Here is a 16,117-nt window from a genome sequence, read left to right on the forward strand (position 1 = left end):
TCTTCTACAGCTTGTGGTCTGGACAACATACCTGTTATAGTGTTGTGGAAGTGTTCTCTGGAGCAGTCGTCTATACTTTCAAAACTATTTAACAAGTGCCTATCAGAGTCTTGTTTTCAGCCTGCTGGAAAGCGACATCTGTTATCCCTATTTTCAAAAACTCTAGAGAGCGATCTGACTCATCTAACTGCCATCGCATTAGTCTTCTTCCCATCATAAGCAAAGTTTTTGAGTCTTTGATTAACAAACACTTAGTTTCTCATCTTGAGTCTAATAACTTACTTTCTCATCATCATCTATTTTCAAAAACTCTAGAGAGCGATCTAACTCATCTAACTGCCATCGCATTAGTCTTCTTCACATCATAAGCAAAGTTTTTGAGTCTTTGATTAACAAACACTTAATTTCTCATCTTGAGTCTAATAACTTACTTTCTCATCAATCATCATCAAAATGGATTTCAATCTTCTTGTTCTACTACTGATTTGCTAACAGTAATAACTGATAAGTTTTATCATGCATTCGATAGATGTAAAGATGTTAAGACCATTGCCTTTGATATTTCTAAAACCTTTTTAAAAAATTTTGATAACAATATTAAAGTTGTTTTTGATGAACAACACTCTTCTTCATATCCTGGTACTGCAGAGGTTCCACAAGGTTCTTTCCTAAACCCTTTACACTTTTCAATTTATATTAATGATCTTCCAGATGTTCTAAAATCTTTTCTAAAAAGGTGGCATGGTTCACTGATGATACTACCATTTATTCTTGTTTTGATAAGAAGCCAACATTTTCTGATTGCTTGAAGGGGGCATTTGAGCTTGAAAAGAATCTCACTTCTGGTACAGCATGGGGCTCGCAATTTTTTTGGCTAATCATTATTGCAATAATTCAATTTTTCAATAATAATTTAATAATTCAATTTTTTATGAACGGTAATATAATTGATGAATTATCTACCCTTCATCTTCTAGGATTAACTCTTATGTATAATTTTTCTTGGAAGTCATATATCAAATCAATTGCAAAAGTAGCATCTGTTAAGGTTGCATCTCTTTATGGTACTTGCCACTTTCTTACTCCGGATTCTATTCTTTATCTCTTTAAATCTCAAATCCATCTTTGTATGGAATACTGTTGCCATATCTGGAGCGCATCTTTAAATGATGGCCTTTCTCTTTTAGACAAGCTGCAAAAATGTATTGTAAACATAGTTAGATCTTCATTTGCAGCCAACTTTTATATCATATAAATTTTCTATAAATACTATATTATGGGTGCTGGTCTAAAGAACTAGCATCTCTTGTGCCATCTACTAAAGTTTATTCTTGTGTTACTTATCATTTAATTAGGTGTCATCCTTTTACTGTGACTGTTCCTAAGTCCTCCACAAACTTATTTATCTAGTTTTTTTCTTCAGAAATCCAATCTTCGAAATTCGCTGCCTTCTTGTTTTCCTGGTTCATATAATTTGCAAAATTTGCATGATTCATAATCTTAAAAGTCATCTGTTAATTGTTGTCTTGCTTTATAAACTTCATCTTTGCTCTTCCAATAACTTTCAATTCTAATAGTGGTTGCTTGCAGTCTTGTTGAAAGTAAAGATGTTTGAAAAAAAAAAAAATTAACTAATAAAATTATATGTGATTTAGAGTTTTTGCTGTTGCGCTAATTAAAAATTTTTGATAAAGGTTTCGATGTGCAATCTTGAAACTCTTTGATTAAAAAAATTTGACCCGGAGTTGTCTGATGTTGACCCGGAAAAAAAATTTGTCTGTAAATAAAAAATTGTCTGAGTATTGAGTTGTCTCAATATAAAGTAAAAAATTATTTATCACTTGGTATACAAACTAAATTTGAGTATTGAGTAAGTTTGGTTTAGTTTTTATTACTGTTATAGCTAGCTTAAAAAAATTTGTCTATTCTAAATTCTAAATTCAAAAACAAAATGAGAGTTTTAAAACACACATTTTATGAAAAATTTTATGAGATATATTTATATAGTTATGAGACATATTATGAGATTTTAGAATAAAAATATTTCATTATTTTCAAATTATTTAATTGCTAACAACACATTAGTGTATATTTATGTTTATGCTTGTTATAATTTTTTTTTGTGTGTATTTAATTTTTTATCTCATAATATATTATTTTTTATTACTTTAACCCTTCTTTTAAAATCAACTTGTAGAGATCAAAGATTTTGTATTGCTCAGTACTTTGGGGTGCCCGGTAAATACCCAACTCTCCAAGCTTATCTGGGTAGCTTGACTCAAGCATCTACCGGTGAAATGGTTACAAAACATGTTGTGATTTGTTCTCAAAAACAACTACTGGGTTTGTGTTACAAACTTGAACCAAAGAATTATGACGAGAAAGATCTACTTGGATGGGCTAATGATATCAAGTCTTTATATGTCTCAGGTATTTTTTTGTTTTGATACTGCCTGACTATACCCAGTTTGAGGTGATAAATGATATTTCATGTGTAGTTAAATCTGCTTTTATTAATGTATATACGCACATACTTTAGCAAACATAGATGTGTACTATCTAAATATATTTTGCACATTTTAGGTTTTAAAATGCTGGGTTCAATTAAAACAGTTTTCCAGATAAAGAAGAAAAAAAGCTATTAAAAAATATTATAATAGTTTGCTGTAATAAATGTTCTCAATATTTATATTGTACCTGCCTATGTCTAATCCTACGTTGATGTATGCACAGTGGGACAAAATCAAGTTTTTTGTGCCAAAAGTATTTTCGTAGTTTTTTTATTAGAATAGCTATATTTATATATAAAATGCCTAAATAAAGTAATAAAAGTGTAGTTATATAATATAAAATAAAGTTTAAATAAATTAAATTTTGGTGAAAAATACAAAATATTTATAATGGACAAGACAACTTTTATCAGTGTAAATATCAAAATTATTACTCTTCAATGCATGTATTTGTCATAAAATAACTTTTTTAGATTTATATTTACAGAACTTATATATTATAACAGTAATAAAAGATTTTGTAAGTATTCTTTGTGTACAAAACGTCTTTTTTACATGTTCAGTATTTCTCATCAACTGACTATTAACCAAAGACCAATCTTTTGTTATAACTTTTTTTATTGCAAAAAGTAGCAAAATATTTATGATGCATGGCTATTTGCATACATTTAGCATGAGATTTACATAATCAAATGTTTTGAGGATATTGGAGGATAGTTTAACTGATACCTAAAGTAAGAGTTAGTAGCAAAAAAATATCTAAAACTTTTCGATGCATAAATACTAATAATTATACTTACATTAAATTGTTTTTAAAAGTCTGAGTGAAAAAAAAATATTGTTAATTAAAATAATATATTTTAAAATGAATGTCAATAAAGTTGATTTAAAATATTAGTAGCTTAAGAAAGTTGATAAATAAAAAATGCAAAATAGCGTTTTGGAACACATGTCAAATTAACGTGTAAATAACCACATAAAATAACTCTTAAATTAATATTTAATGTTTTTTTAACAAGATATTTCCTCTAATGAAAATGTCTTCACCATTATGACAAACTTTTACCATTCAATGCCGACATTTTTTGGTATTTTGGCACACTGTCCCACTGTGCCCTAAAACTCCCACAAATAGCTATTTTATTTCAATACCATGATATTTTATGCAATGCTAAATCTACATTTCTTTTGATTTTTTTTTTTTTTTTTTTTGCATTTTTAAAATTTTTTATCTAGTAATGTAAGTTTGTTTTTGTGGTTATGTAGTCTGTTTTTATTTTAGATGGTCTAGTTGTAAATGGCTATAGTTCTGATCTACGTAAAGGTAATAATTTTTTATTATATTTAAATAAATTAAAGCGCTAGTTTCTTTAGTAATAGCAGAACATCTAGTAATAGCAGAACATCTAGTAATAGCAGAACATCTAGTAAAATATAAATTAAACCTTTTTATTATTAATAGAAATTTTTTTTATTATTATAAAAAAATACAGGATTATTATAAAATAATACAGTAATATTATATCCATCATCTTTAATTTTTTTTTTTAAAGTTGCAATAATAGAATAGTTCCTAAAAAAATTAAACTTAAAATGTGACACCAGTCTACAAGTGTGACAACTAAGGATGGTAGCAAAAGTGATCTGGCAACTGTTTCATATAGTTTTTGACATTTTTTTAATTGTTCTTTGTACCTTTTAGAGATATTTGTGTTAATTACTGTTATCCTTTGATTTCCAATTATTTACATATCTGTTCTGGGCATATACTTACAAATCAGCTCACCTATTAGTTATGAAGTGAGTCAACTGACTTATTTGTTGTAAAATGAGTCCACTGAAATCTCTTTGAGCACAACATTTTACTTTCAATATAGATTTCAATTCTCTTGCTAATTACTTGTTAACTATTATTACAGAAAAGTCATGCATTTGTGTAAGCAGCACCCTAGGGCTATTGCTTTTGAATTATCAATAATATCTGACTGGTCTTCTCCATAAGCTATTTGTTAAGTGTTTTTCTGGATTTTATTTCCTACCTGCTGAAAATGGCATCAATTTTAAAAACTCTGCAGATTTCTCTGTTCTTTTAACTATTACCCAGTCTTTTTAATATTATCAAAAAAATCTTATTTTTTTAATCATTTTCTTACTCTTATTTTTTGAGTAAAAAATATCTGATAAAATAAAATAAATATCTTGATGAATAATTCTTCTAATATAATATCTTGAAATTTTTAATACCTTATTTTGAATGCAATGACTTGTTTCTCACAATTTATACAGATTTTGATCCTTTTTTGACAAGATCTAAAAACACAACATAAATTATGTAAATACATAAGTAATGTAATATATGTAGTTAGACCTGTTATATTAGCCATGCTGATAGTTCAATTGTTCAAAGATAGCTGTTAAAATCATGGTTGCTGTTTTAGTAAGGTAATATCTTTTGTTCCATCTACCAAAACTAATGCTTTGATGACTCTTCATTTCACAAAGTTTCATTTTTTACTGTAACTGTTCCTGTACTACAACTTTTCAAAACATCTATGTGTTGAAATTCCACTCTGTCAAATTTTCCTGATTTTATATATAGAATTTAAAGTTATGAGTCTTTTTCTTGTCCTTTATTTCTCTTCATTACTTTCTATTAATTCTCAACTTAAATAGTGATTATGCACTTGTTAAAAATCAATTTTAATGAATGAATGTTTGTTAAAAAAAAGTTTATTAAAAGAAACAAAAGTGACACATAACTTAAACAAAACTCCATCATATATTTTAAAGGTATATGACAACTTATAATTATATATCTTCATCATATAAGTCATCATAAGATATTTGATGACTTACAATCTTTATCCTATAAGTCATATATCTTCAAGATAATTATAATTACTTATAATTATTCATTTATAATTACTTATAATTATTTAATTTAAATATAATTACTTATAATTATTTAATATTAACCTGGGTTTTTGAGTAAATCTAGTTCCATTTATAATGCAATGTTATAGACTTCATGCTTCCCTTCTAAGCTAAGCTAAGAAAAATGGAGAAGCTAAAATCATTTAGTTTTATATTAAAAGTACCTACTTAACACTAAATAAAATTCAATAACTCTTATGAATTTATTACAACTGTTTTGAAATCATTTAGAACTTTTTTGCTCTTTGTTTGAAGTCTGTGCTCTTTCCTTTTTGTTTACTTGAAGCAGATGCAATATTTTGAAAGTAATTTTTTTTATTCAAAAAGTTGAATTATTTTATAAAATAATAAAATTTAAAAATAAACTTAGTTGAATCATTCTATATATATTATTATTGAAAGTTGTTATACAAGCACACACACTTCTTATGTTTGTATTGTTGATAAAAGGCATTTAATTAACAATAGTGTGTGAGGTTTATAAAATATGTGTTCTTCGAAAACAGTTCTCATTCAAAAAATATTTTATTTTATAATAAAAAATAACTCTCCTTCTTTGCTATTTTTCCAGAGAAGGAGAGTTGTTCTGTAATAACTTTTTTGCAGAGTAACTCTCCTTCTCTGTTACTTTGTTGGCAAATTATTACAGATTAACTTTCCTTCTTTGTTACTTTGTTAAAGTTTTGTTTTTTCTAGTTTTTTTCTTTTACTTTGGTTGTAATTAATGTTAATAGTAATTATTCTGATGAATGTTAAAGTTAATAACGTTTAGTGTTTAGTTTATATATTTTTTTAGTGCTTTTTATATATTTTTTTTATACTTTTTAAAAAAAAAAATTAAAAGAATTTGTGAAGTTTGTTTCCTAATATACTATGTCATTTGCTCTTCATTATATACTATGTCATAAGCAAATAAATTTCCTTTCAATCACGATAATTAAAATATAAGCTCTTTATATTTTATATCTTTATGTTTAAATATTTATCTTTATATCTTTATGTTTCAATAAAGTTAATTTTATATTGTTAATTATATTAGGGAAGCAGAGAATCACTTAGTTTGAACACATTAAATCCTTTTATAGTATTTCTTTACAGTATTTAAAAGTATACGTATTTAAAGTATGCATAACTTTTATTGTATATTGAACCATTTAAAAGTTAAAAACAAATAACATAGTTTTAAAAATTTCATAATTTTTGATTAAGGTATATAAATTTATTAAGGTATTTCAGGTATTGTACAATTAGTTGATATATTCCAAGAATCTCTTATAGTGCATTGTGTTCCTTATAATGAATAACTTCTTGAGGTCTCACACAGTGCACTGTTCCAGTTCTTTTTAATGAATACTTTTGTGACATCTCACACAGTTTTTTTCCAGTTTTTTTTTATGACTCTTACTGCACTTTCATTATAAAAATGTACAAGTTTTTTATTTACTAATATAGGTGTTTACTTGCTTAAACAATAAAATAAATCAATAAATGGTTTCTAACATATTTATTTTTTTATTATTCATCAGATATTTAGTTTTTTTTGCCTATGTTTCTGATGATTTTCTTATAGATTACCTTGTATGTTTCTGATGATTTTCTTATAGATTACCTTGATTCCAGTTAGAGAAAGCTGGATTATCATCAAAAATATTGTTTTATATAAATTTTTTATTTTTTAATTTAGTCTTTGTTATTGCTCTTAACTTTATTGTTATCTAGGTGCTTCATATGGACCGTTTCCAGGAGCAACTGTAATTGGACTTACACCTGGTAATTGGAAATCCATTAAAATTAGTCCACTTACAGAAATAAAGAAGCGTGTTAGAATTTGTGAAAACGAAAGATTGAGTCAGGTAATTCCATTAAAAAATATTCTGTCAATTAAAAATGTAGGAGGTCCATTTAGAACAATGCACTTGTTATCAAAAGCCACTACAATTACAGATATTTTTTTAAAATAAAATAAATTCAATATTTAATAAAACTGTTTTAGCTTTAAGTAAATTGTTATGAGTTAATATTCGAACAAGTACAACAGTCCACTATAACTTTTCATATTGCGTCTGTTGTAAATAATATTGCATCAATCTTGGTTTGCAACCATTTTAGTTTCTTTGTTTTCATGCTTACAAGGATTAAATATTTCTTATTGAGTGATTATTTTCTACTATACACAATTTTGAGACTCTTTTTTTCTTAGAATTTTCTTTTTCGTGTCATCTGTAACACACGCTCCAAATTTTTATTATATTAACTCTATCTTTAATGAAACTATTGACTATTTAGATTTATACCCAATCACTTGCATCTATATACTCTACATTTTCTAACTAGTTTAATTTTCTCACTATAAGATTCCCTACATCTGCTTCTGCTCTTATCTTTACAGTCACACCACACATCCATTTGATCATCTTCTTTTGTGATCATTATCTTTTATAATGCTGGGCTTTATTAATCTTCATTACCCATGTTTCACTGTTACACATTATAACAATCTGAAAGTATGGTGTTTAACTTTCCTTTAATTGTTAATAATTTAACTCTTGCTATATGAAGTAATTCCCTAAACTTACTCTTGTCCTTGGTATTGCTTTTGCCCCTCCGGTTGATTCAATTGTGTCTCTGAGATAACAAAACTTACTGAAATGCTGTGTTTTTACCACTTTTATTTCTTTTGATCTCTCTGTGTTTACCAGCAATATTAGGAGGACCTTGTATATCATTACTCTTTTGAACAATTTGTTTATGAACTGCACAAATAATAGTTTCCTTTCACTCTGCTCTTACACACTCCATATGGCCAATATACAGTACTTTTAGCTTGCTGGTTGTTGACTTTACCATTTGCTTATTTATGTTTATCCTGGCCCCTTTTTTATTGCTTCTATTCCAATCTTAGTTGAAATTAGTTTGAACTTAGTAATAAGTAACACACTAATAAAAAACAAACTGCACACTGAACCCTGATGCACAACTTTAATTTAAAACTCTCAGTTTCTCCATTATTTGTTTTATCTCCATCATTTGTTTTATCTCCATCATTTGTTTGATCTCCATCATTTGTTTGATCTCTATCATTTGTTTGATCTCTATCATTTGTTTTGACTGCTATTATGACATGCAACCTTCAACATGTGGTTACTTTATCACACTACCTTTTTTGGTACTCTGTTAAAAGTTCAACATTTAAATGTTTTGTCTTTTTTAAAAATCTATTCTGACCTTGCCTCACAAAAAGAATTGCATCTTTTGTTTCCTTTCATGATCATAAAAGCAAACTGAATGTTATTGTTCAAATACACTGCTTCTTTTTTTGATAGCAATAATTTTAAAATCTTTATAGTGAAGCAAATTTGTTCAAATCAATTTTATTAACTACTTAGTACATTAGTAAATAATAGTTTAACATCAAAGTATTTATTTTTATTAAAGGATGGAAGATGTGATGAGCTTGCTATAAATAATTATCCTGATTTGAAAATGGTCAGTGGATCAGGTATGTACTTTTTTATAGAAGTTGTTATCTTACTAGATTTTACAAATTAGTTACTTGGTTTTATTAGTTATGAGGTACTAGTTTACTAGTTAGTTACTAGGTTTCTTATAAATCATTAATAGTAATTCAATAAACATAATTTTTAGAGTTATTTTAAAATAAGTTTTAAACTAGATATAACTTACAAATGTACCAGAAAAATATCATCAATAAGTAGATAGTGGACTGAGGATGAAATGCCATCATAAAATAGATATTGGACTTAGGATTAGCGGATGAAACAATTTAATTGCAATGAACTAATATAATTTCATTATATTATTTGAAAAATTTTAAATCTAAAAGGACACTTCATGAAAAGTTTTTTTACAGAATTAAATTCTCTTCACGCAGGGGTCTTGTTTGTCAAGGTTTGTGTTTTGGAGTTAAAAAGTTTAGAGAGGGTTAAACACAATTTATCAAGCCTCCTCAGCTGTGGTGGCCATCATACCCTTGTGGAGGTGAATTAACATTAAAAAATGCATGATTTTAATTGGTGATTGGTTTGGAGCCTGAAAATAATGAAAACCCTATATTGTTTCACCTCAAATTTGAGGGAAGTGATGTAAAAAATTTAAAATCATTAGCAAAATATATATTTATATATATTTATGTATATTATATAAAAGTATGTGAACAGGAGTTGTCATTGAATGGCAGGACTTTAATTGTTTTCCAGCAAGCCACTGTAATACTGCCTGTTGATTGTTCTTTGGCTTTCAAGAAAATCACAATAAATTGGCTCCTGAAAATTCCAGAATACTGTAAGCATGACTTTACTGGTTGATAGCTGGGTCCTAAATTTTTTCAGAATGGGAAAATTCATTTGCTTCCACTCAAGGCTCTGTTGTTTTGACTCAGTGGTGGGTCTATGTTTCATAACATGTTACAATTGTTTAAAAAAAAATATTTTCCTTCAGTCAAATATCAATGTTTTAACTGTTGACTGATTTAAAGCTGGGTTTCTTTGTGAGAATCCGTGAATTGTTAGGGCACCCATTTTGCACACGATTTCCTGTACTGCAGCTTGTTGTGAATAATGTTGTGGAAAGTTCTAGGTATTCAATTCAATTCAGCAGTGGTATTTGATTCAATTCAACAGTGGTATTCAATTCAATTCAAAAGTGGTATTCAATTCAACAGTGGTATGCCTATTTTAAAAAGCTATAACAATCAAAAAAATTTGAACATTTGGAAGGAAAAATACACTTAAAAAAAAATTGGTCTCATTTTTTTAAGACCCCAGATTTAAGACCCCTTTTAAAGCAATCTTCTGTATTGACCAATTGATTTTTTGGAAAATTTCATAATTCTTGGGTTTCTTCAAAATGGTCCGATCTTCATTAACTATGTCAAGAAATATTTGTTGCATAGACTTGACACCTTTGTTTATAATAAAACGATCTTAAACTGTTTGTATTTGGTCACATTTTAAACATCACATAGATCACAATATGCACCTCCAAGAACTTGAGAAATAATTAAAGCCATTGGCAATCAAGAATAATACTGATTGTGTGTACTTTTATGTTTAAGAATAGTTAATCATTTAAATAAATTGTTTTATTTAATTTCAATGTTAAAACAATTTATACAGTTTTAAATAATCATTAAAGTAAAAGTAACAATTTTAATTTAAAAATTAAATTAATTTTGATTTAAAAATAATTTGTTTTATAGTAGCCTGGTATCTAAATGTTCCACAATCATGTGATAGAAATTTCTTTGATGTGTTCAATCACCACAATTAATTTGTGCTGATTGAACTAAGATGATGGTGATGAAGTAAAATCAATCACCATATATTAATCACAATATAATCAACCACATTATAGTTATATAGTTTTTAGTTTAAATATTTTATAGCTGGGTCTTTTATAGTGTCCTTTTTAAATGTCTTACACTTACCATATAATTATGGGAGTATTGTTAATGCATAAAACGTAAAAAAAAAGGTATTTAAAAAAATATATATTGTGACCATGTATAATTATTTAAAATAAATTAAGGACAATCTTTTTTTATTATTTTTCTTAATGTTTTTTTGTGTTCTATATATACAGTATAATCTTAAAATCATCAAAATTGACTTAAAAAATTACTTATATTATAATCTTCAGTGGTCATCAGAGCGGTCTTTTTGGTGTCCCAGAAATATCATATGATCATAGAAGTAAAGTTGGAAATATTAAGCATGTTTTGTAACCACATATAATTATTTAAGAAAAATTTATTGCTGTTGTTTTTAGTGTGTTTTTACAGTGAATTATTTAAGAAAAATTTATTACTATTGTTTTTAGTGTGTTTTTACATTGTGTTGTTTTTAGTATCCTAGAGTTATGATATGTTCGCGGAGGTATTTTTTAGGGATTTTTTTTTAGGGAGCTTCAAAAATAGAGCTAAAAAAATGTCATAACCATATACTATTTACAGTACAGTCAAATATCAGCAAAAAGTGCCAATTAAATCACTTTAAAGTTCTTAAAATCATGTGTAACTCAATTCCAATAGAACTATGGATAAGGTTGACAGATTTGATGCTTAGGCATTTAAAATTGTGTCCTATAGCAAAATTTTGTGTACTAAAATTTTTGCTGTTTAATCAATTCGTCCAAATTAAATTGTCACTTTTTTCTTATGTTTTACTTTTAATTTTAATTAATTAGCACTTTTGCTAATAAGTTTAAAAAAAAGTTAATAGTGCCTCTCTTACAGTTTTTTTTTTAAATTGCTCACAAAAAAATTTATTTGAACGAATTTTTACTCGACCAAACTTTTTTGTACCGCTTTATTGTATATATTATATATATTTTGTACCACTGCATTGTATATTATAACATTATATAATAATAGTTATTAATTTGTTATTAATGAATTATAAAAATTTTTTTAGATGGAGATATATTGACTAAGGACGCAAAAAAATGTATATTTCCTTTTTATTTTAATAATAAGAAATATACTAAATGCACAAAGGATGTTGGTAAAGATTATTATTGGTGTGCAACATCTTTAAAAAGAGATAGGAGTTATGAAGATTGGGATTATTGTGTTTTTCGTAAGTTATTTAAGTGATCTTGTCTGTGTTGGTTGTTTCAAGCTCAATTTTTATAAAAAATCATTTTTATATTTAGCACAAACTTGGTCAGAGAAAATTCTTTCCGTATCAATTCCTGAAGGTGTTCAAGTTATGCTTTATACAGAAGAAAATTATAAAGGTTTATTTATATAAATACATTGCTTATCTAATAGTGTGTAATAGTGTGTGTATGTATATATAAATATATATATATATATATATATATATATATATATATATATATATATATGTATATATATGTATATATATATGTATATATATGTATATGTATATATATGTAAATGTATATATATATATATATATATATATATATATATATATATATATATATATATATATATATATATATATATATATATATATGTATATATATGTATATATATATGTATATATATGTATATGTATATATATGTAAATGTATATATATATATATATGTATATATATGTATATGTATATATATGTAAATGTATATATATATATATATGTATATATATGTATATGTATATATATGTATATCTCTATATATATAAAAAGCAATGTTTGTATGTTTGATGTTAGCTATAGGCGTCAACACCTCTGGACCAATCAATACCAAACTTGGCACAGGCACTAAGTAGGCCTGAGCGGTGGTTTTGGCCAGGTTTGGGCCACCAGCAGCCCCTCCTAACCCTAACCCTGAGAAACCCATGCGAAGCGTGGGTTTCTCAGGGTTAGGGTTATTAAATAAGCGTGTATATATATATATATATATATACTGTCTCAGGAAAGGCATGCAGTTGCACACCTTATTTGACCACGCATATAATATTTTGTTTTGACAACATGGTCATGGCTCTTTGGAAGTTTTCTTAATTTTCTTTCATAAATTAGCGCATTAAAAAATGGGCCGAATAAACAAATGTAAATTTAAAGAAAAATAATAACTAAAAAAAAAAATACAAAACTTAACTAAAAAAATAAAAATCTCAGCAAATGATAAAATAAAAGATAATCAAAAAAAAAAAAGCATAAAATTTTATTTTAAATAAAATAGTGTTTCATTTCTTGGAGAAAAGATCAAAATTTGGAAGTTAATTAACCCAAGCTTAATTACTTCGAAACTTATCTGTTTAAAAATTGGAAACTTAGATATTTTCCCATAGGCGATATTTGGTAACTTTTTCAAGAACTTTTTGCTATGCATTTTGGTAACGCCTGGGGCATAGCTAAGTACAAAAATAAAATTTTGCATAAGAACTTTATGTAGCTTATGTTTAATGTTTATATATAATAAACATAAAACATAATTTAGTTAATAACTTTTAAAATTTTTTAAAATTGGTTTAAAACAGAGCTATTTGAAGATGGTCTCATGGTCATCTTAAAACCACCTTGTCTGTTCCACATCTTTTACCATAACTTCATGTCTTGAAATGTTTAAGGAATATGCATCAAAGAATCCCAACATGGTCTCTTTTCAATAGCCTGAATAAATAAAAAATCTTTACAAACAAGAACAATAATTATAATAATGATAATTATATACATAATAACGTAAACCCGAAAGAGTATAAAAGGATGAGGTCAAACAAAGATTATGAACAAAAGTATCTAATAAAGAACAATATTGTCATTTACTGTATATATGTGTGTGTGTATATATTTATATAAATCTTTATATATAAGTGTAATTTTTTAAACAACGCAATAGTTTGGCTATTAAATCCTGCAAAAAACAAGGTAAAAAAAAAATTTCATCAATAAATAGCAAAATTCACAGAACATTTAGATTGGCTTCAAAGTATTAAAGAAGAACATCTATACAAGTTCTTAATTTTTGATAAATTTTTATCCTTCAATTAATGAAAATTTACTGAACAACGCTATAGCCTTTGCTGAAAAATACTTAATTATATAGCAAGATGAAAAAAATTTAATAGATGACGACAAGAAATCATTATTAACAATAGTGAAGCCTGGATTTAAAAAAGTGGGGGTTTATTTGATGTTAGCATGGAAGCCTTTGATGGCGCAGAAGTTTGTGGGTTATTTGGATTATCTTAGTTCAATTATTGCAGTCTTACAACAAAGTTGAATTCGGTTTGTATAGTGATGATGCTCTAGCAGTGTTTAAGAACTGGAGTGGCCAACATATGAAAAAAAATAAAAAACACTTTGTGAAAATATCCAATAGCTATAATTATATTGTTAGACTTAACATTAAATCTTAATGACAGTTTTTTCCAACCTTTCTGCAAGTCTGGTAGTTCCATCAGTTATATACTGATGGACTCTAACAACCCTCCTAGCTTACTAAAAAGTCTTTCTCAAATCAAATCAAATCAAAAATCTTTCACAATCCATTCCTTCTTATCAAAATGCATTATTTAAATCAGATTTTATCTGCAAATTTGCATACCAGTCTAAAATTTGCAATCTTTGCTTATACGAAAAATTCCTTAGTTAAAATAAAGGTAAAAACTTTACTGTTTTTGATTTTGTATTCATTGGCTAATGATTGCTGTATAGACATGAAACGTAAAGTACCATAGAAAATTTTATATATATATATATATATATATATATATATATATATATATATATATATATATATATATATATATATATATATATATATATATATATATATATATATATGTATATATGTATATATATGTATATATATGTATATATATGTATATATATGTATATATATGTATATATATATATATATATATATATATATATATATATATATATATATATATATATATATATATATATATATATAAAATAGTAGAAAATCACTTAAAAAAAATTTTTTCACATTTTACAGTGTTTCATCGATAAAGACTCATCAGAAATAAATGTTCAAATTAATAAAACTTCATTTTTTATAAATGTGTCAGCAAATTCCATCAATGTGTGAAAATTTACAGTTGTTAAGAAATTTTATATCGAAAATTAAATAGCAAGTTGCAAATGTCTTAACAACTGTAAATTTTCACACATTGATGGAATTTGCTGACACATTTATAAAAAGAATGCTTTGGAAATGATTACTTATAAGTCATTCCATGCCAACTGGACCAAGGTCTAACATGGACCCCCTCAGATTTAGATGAAACTTAGTAGGTTTGTTAAAATCAATGAGAAAAGCAATTCCTGAAAATTTCAGCATAAAATCTTTTGTGGTTCATAAGGTACAGTCGTTTTGAAATTTCTGATTTTTCCAAAAATAAAAACTTCAGTAGCAAAAACATGTCTTGTTCATACTTTGATGCTCTATATTTTAAAAAGAAAATTTCAGAAAACCTTCTAGTTTTTTTTATTGTATACAACTCTTGGCTTACTTTAATAAAACTTTGACATTGAATTCTCACATTGAATGTCACATTTTTTCCATAATGGCTACCTAAAAAAGCTAAAAAATTGTTTGCAAACATAAAAAGTTGATTTTTCATGAGTCAATATACAAAATCTGCAATTTAAGAAGTGAAAAGACATACTTTTTTAGTTTCTATATATGGTAGACTTCCAAATTTTTTAAAATTTACTGATAAGATACAAATCAGTAAAAAATTATAGACTTCTAAAAATGGCTGCAGCTAAATCTTAGGAAAATGTGCCTCCACTTCAAACCACCGGTAACCAAGGACCAACACTGGTTTTAATATATTTTTTTTTCTTCTAATTTAATAGACTTTATTTCAGTGATTTCAGAAAAATAAATAGTGGGTACTCATGGGGAAGTTACAAAATCAGAACAATGAAAATATCCCAAAGTGCATTAAAAACAATAAAAACAAAGTTATTGTTGTACTTTAGTTTGTGTTATATATTCTAATGCAAAGTTTGTATGAATTTAAAAGTATTCCACAATAAGTGCTAGAAATAAGTTTTTAATTAAGCTTGAATTAAACTCAGTTTTTAGATAGCCCTAGCTCCTACCTGCCCCCTCCCCCTCCCCTACCCCAACCATTTACTTTTTAACATGCACATTTTTGTCCAGAACTTAGAAAAAATTTGTAATTGGACACTTTTTTTTACACGGT

At 26.3% G+C, this 16,117-nt stretch overlaps 1 protein-coding gene across 1 annotated transcript in view; it reads left to right on the forward strand.

Moving 5' to 3' along the window:
- Nucleotides 1-16,117, forward strand: part of LOC136079512 (uncharacterized) — a 45,916-nt gene that overhangs the window by 10,992 nt on the left and 18,807 nt on the right. The window contains exons 3-8 of the mRNA XM_065795251.1: nt 2,198-2,430; nt 3,793-3,834; nt 7,164-7,297; nt 8,880-8,943; nt 11,876-12,040; nt 12,117-12,200. Of these exons, the coding sequence (XP_065651323.1) occupies nt 2,198-2,430; nt 3,793-3,834; nt 7,164-7,297; nt 8,880-8,943; nt 11,876-12,040; nt 12,117-12,200 (722 nt within the window). The remainder of the gene's footprint in view (nt 1-2,197; nt 2,431-3,792; nt 3,835-7,163; nt 7,298-8,879; nt 8,944-11,875; nt 12,041-12,116; nt 12,201-16,117) is intronic.

Source organism: Hydra vulgaris, chromosome 04, assembly GCF_038396675.1.
Source record: "Hydra vulgaris chromosome 04, alternate assembly HydraT2T_AEP".
Lineage (NCBI taxonomy): Eukaryota > Metazoa > Cnidaria > Hydrozoa > Anthoathecata > Hydridae > Hydra > Hydra vulgaris.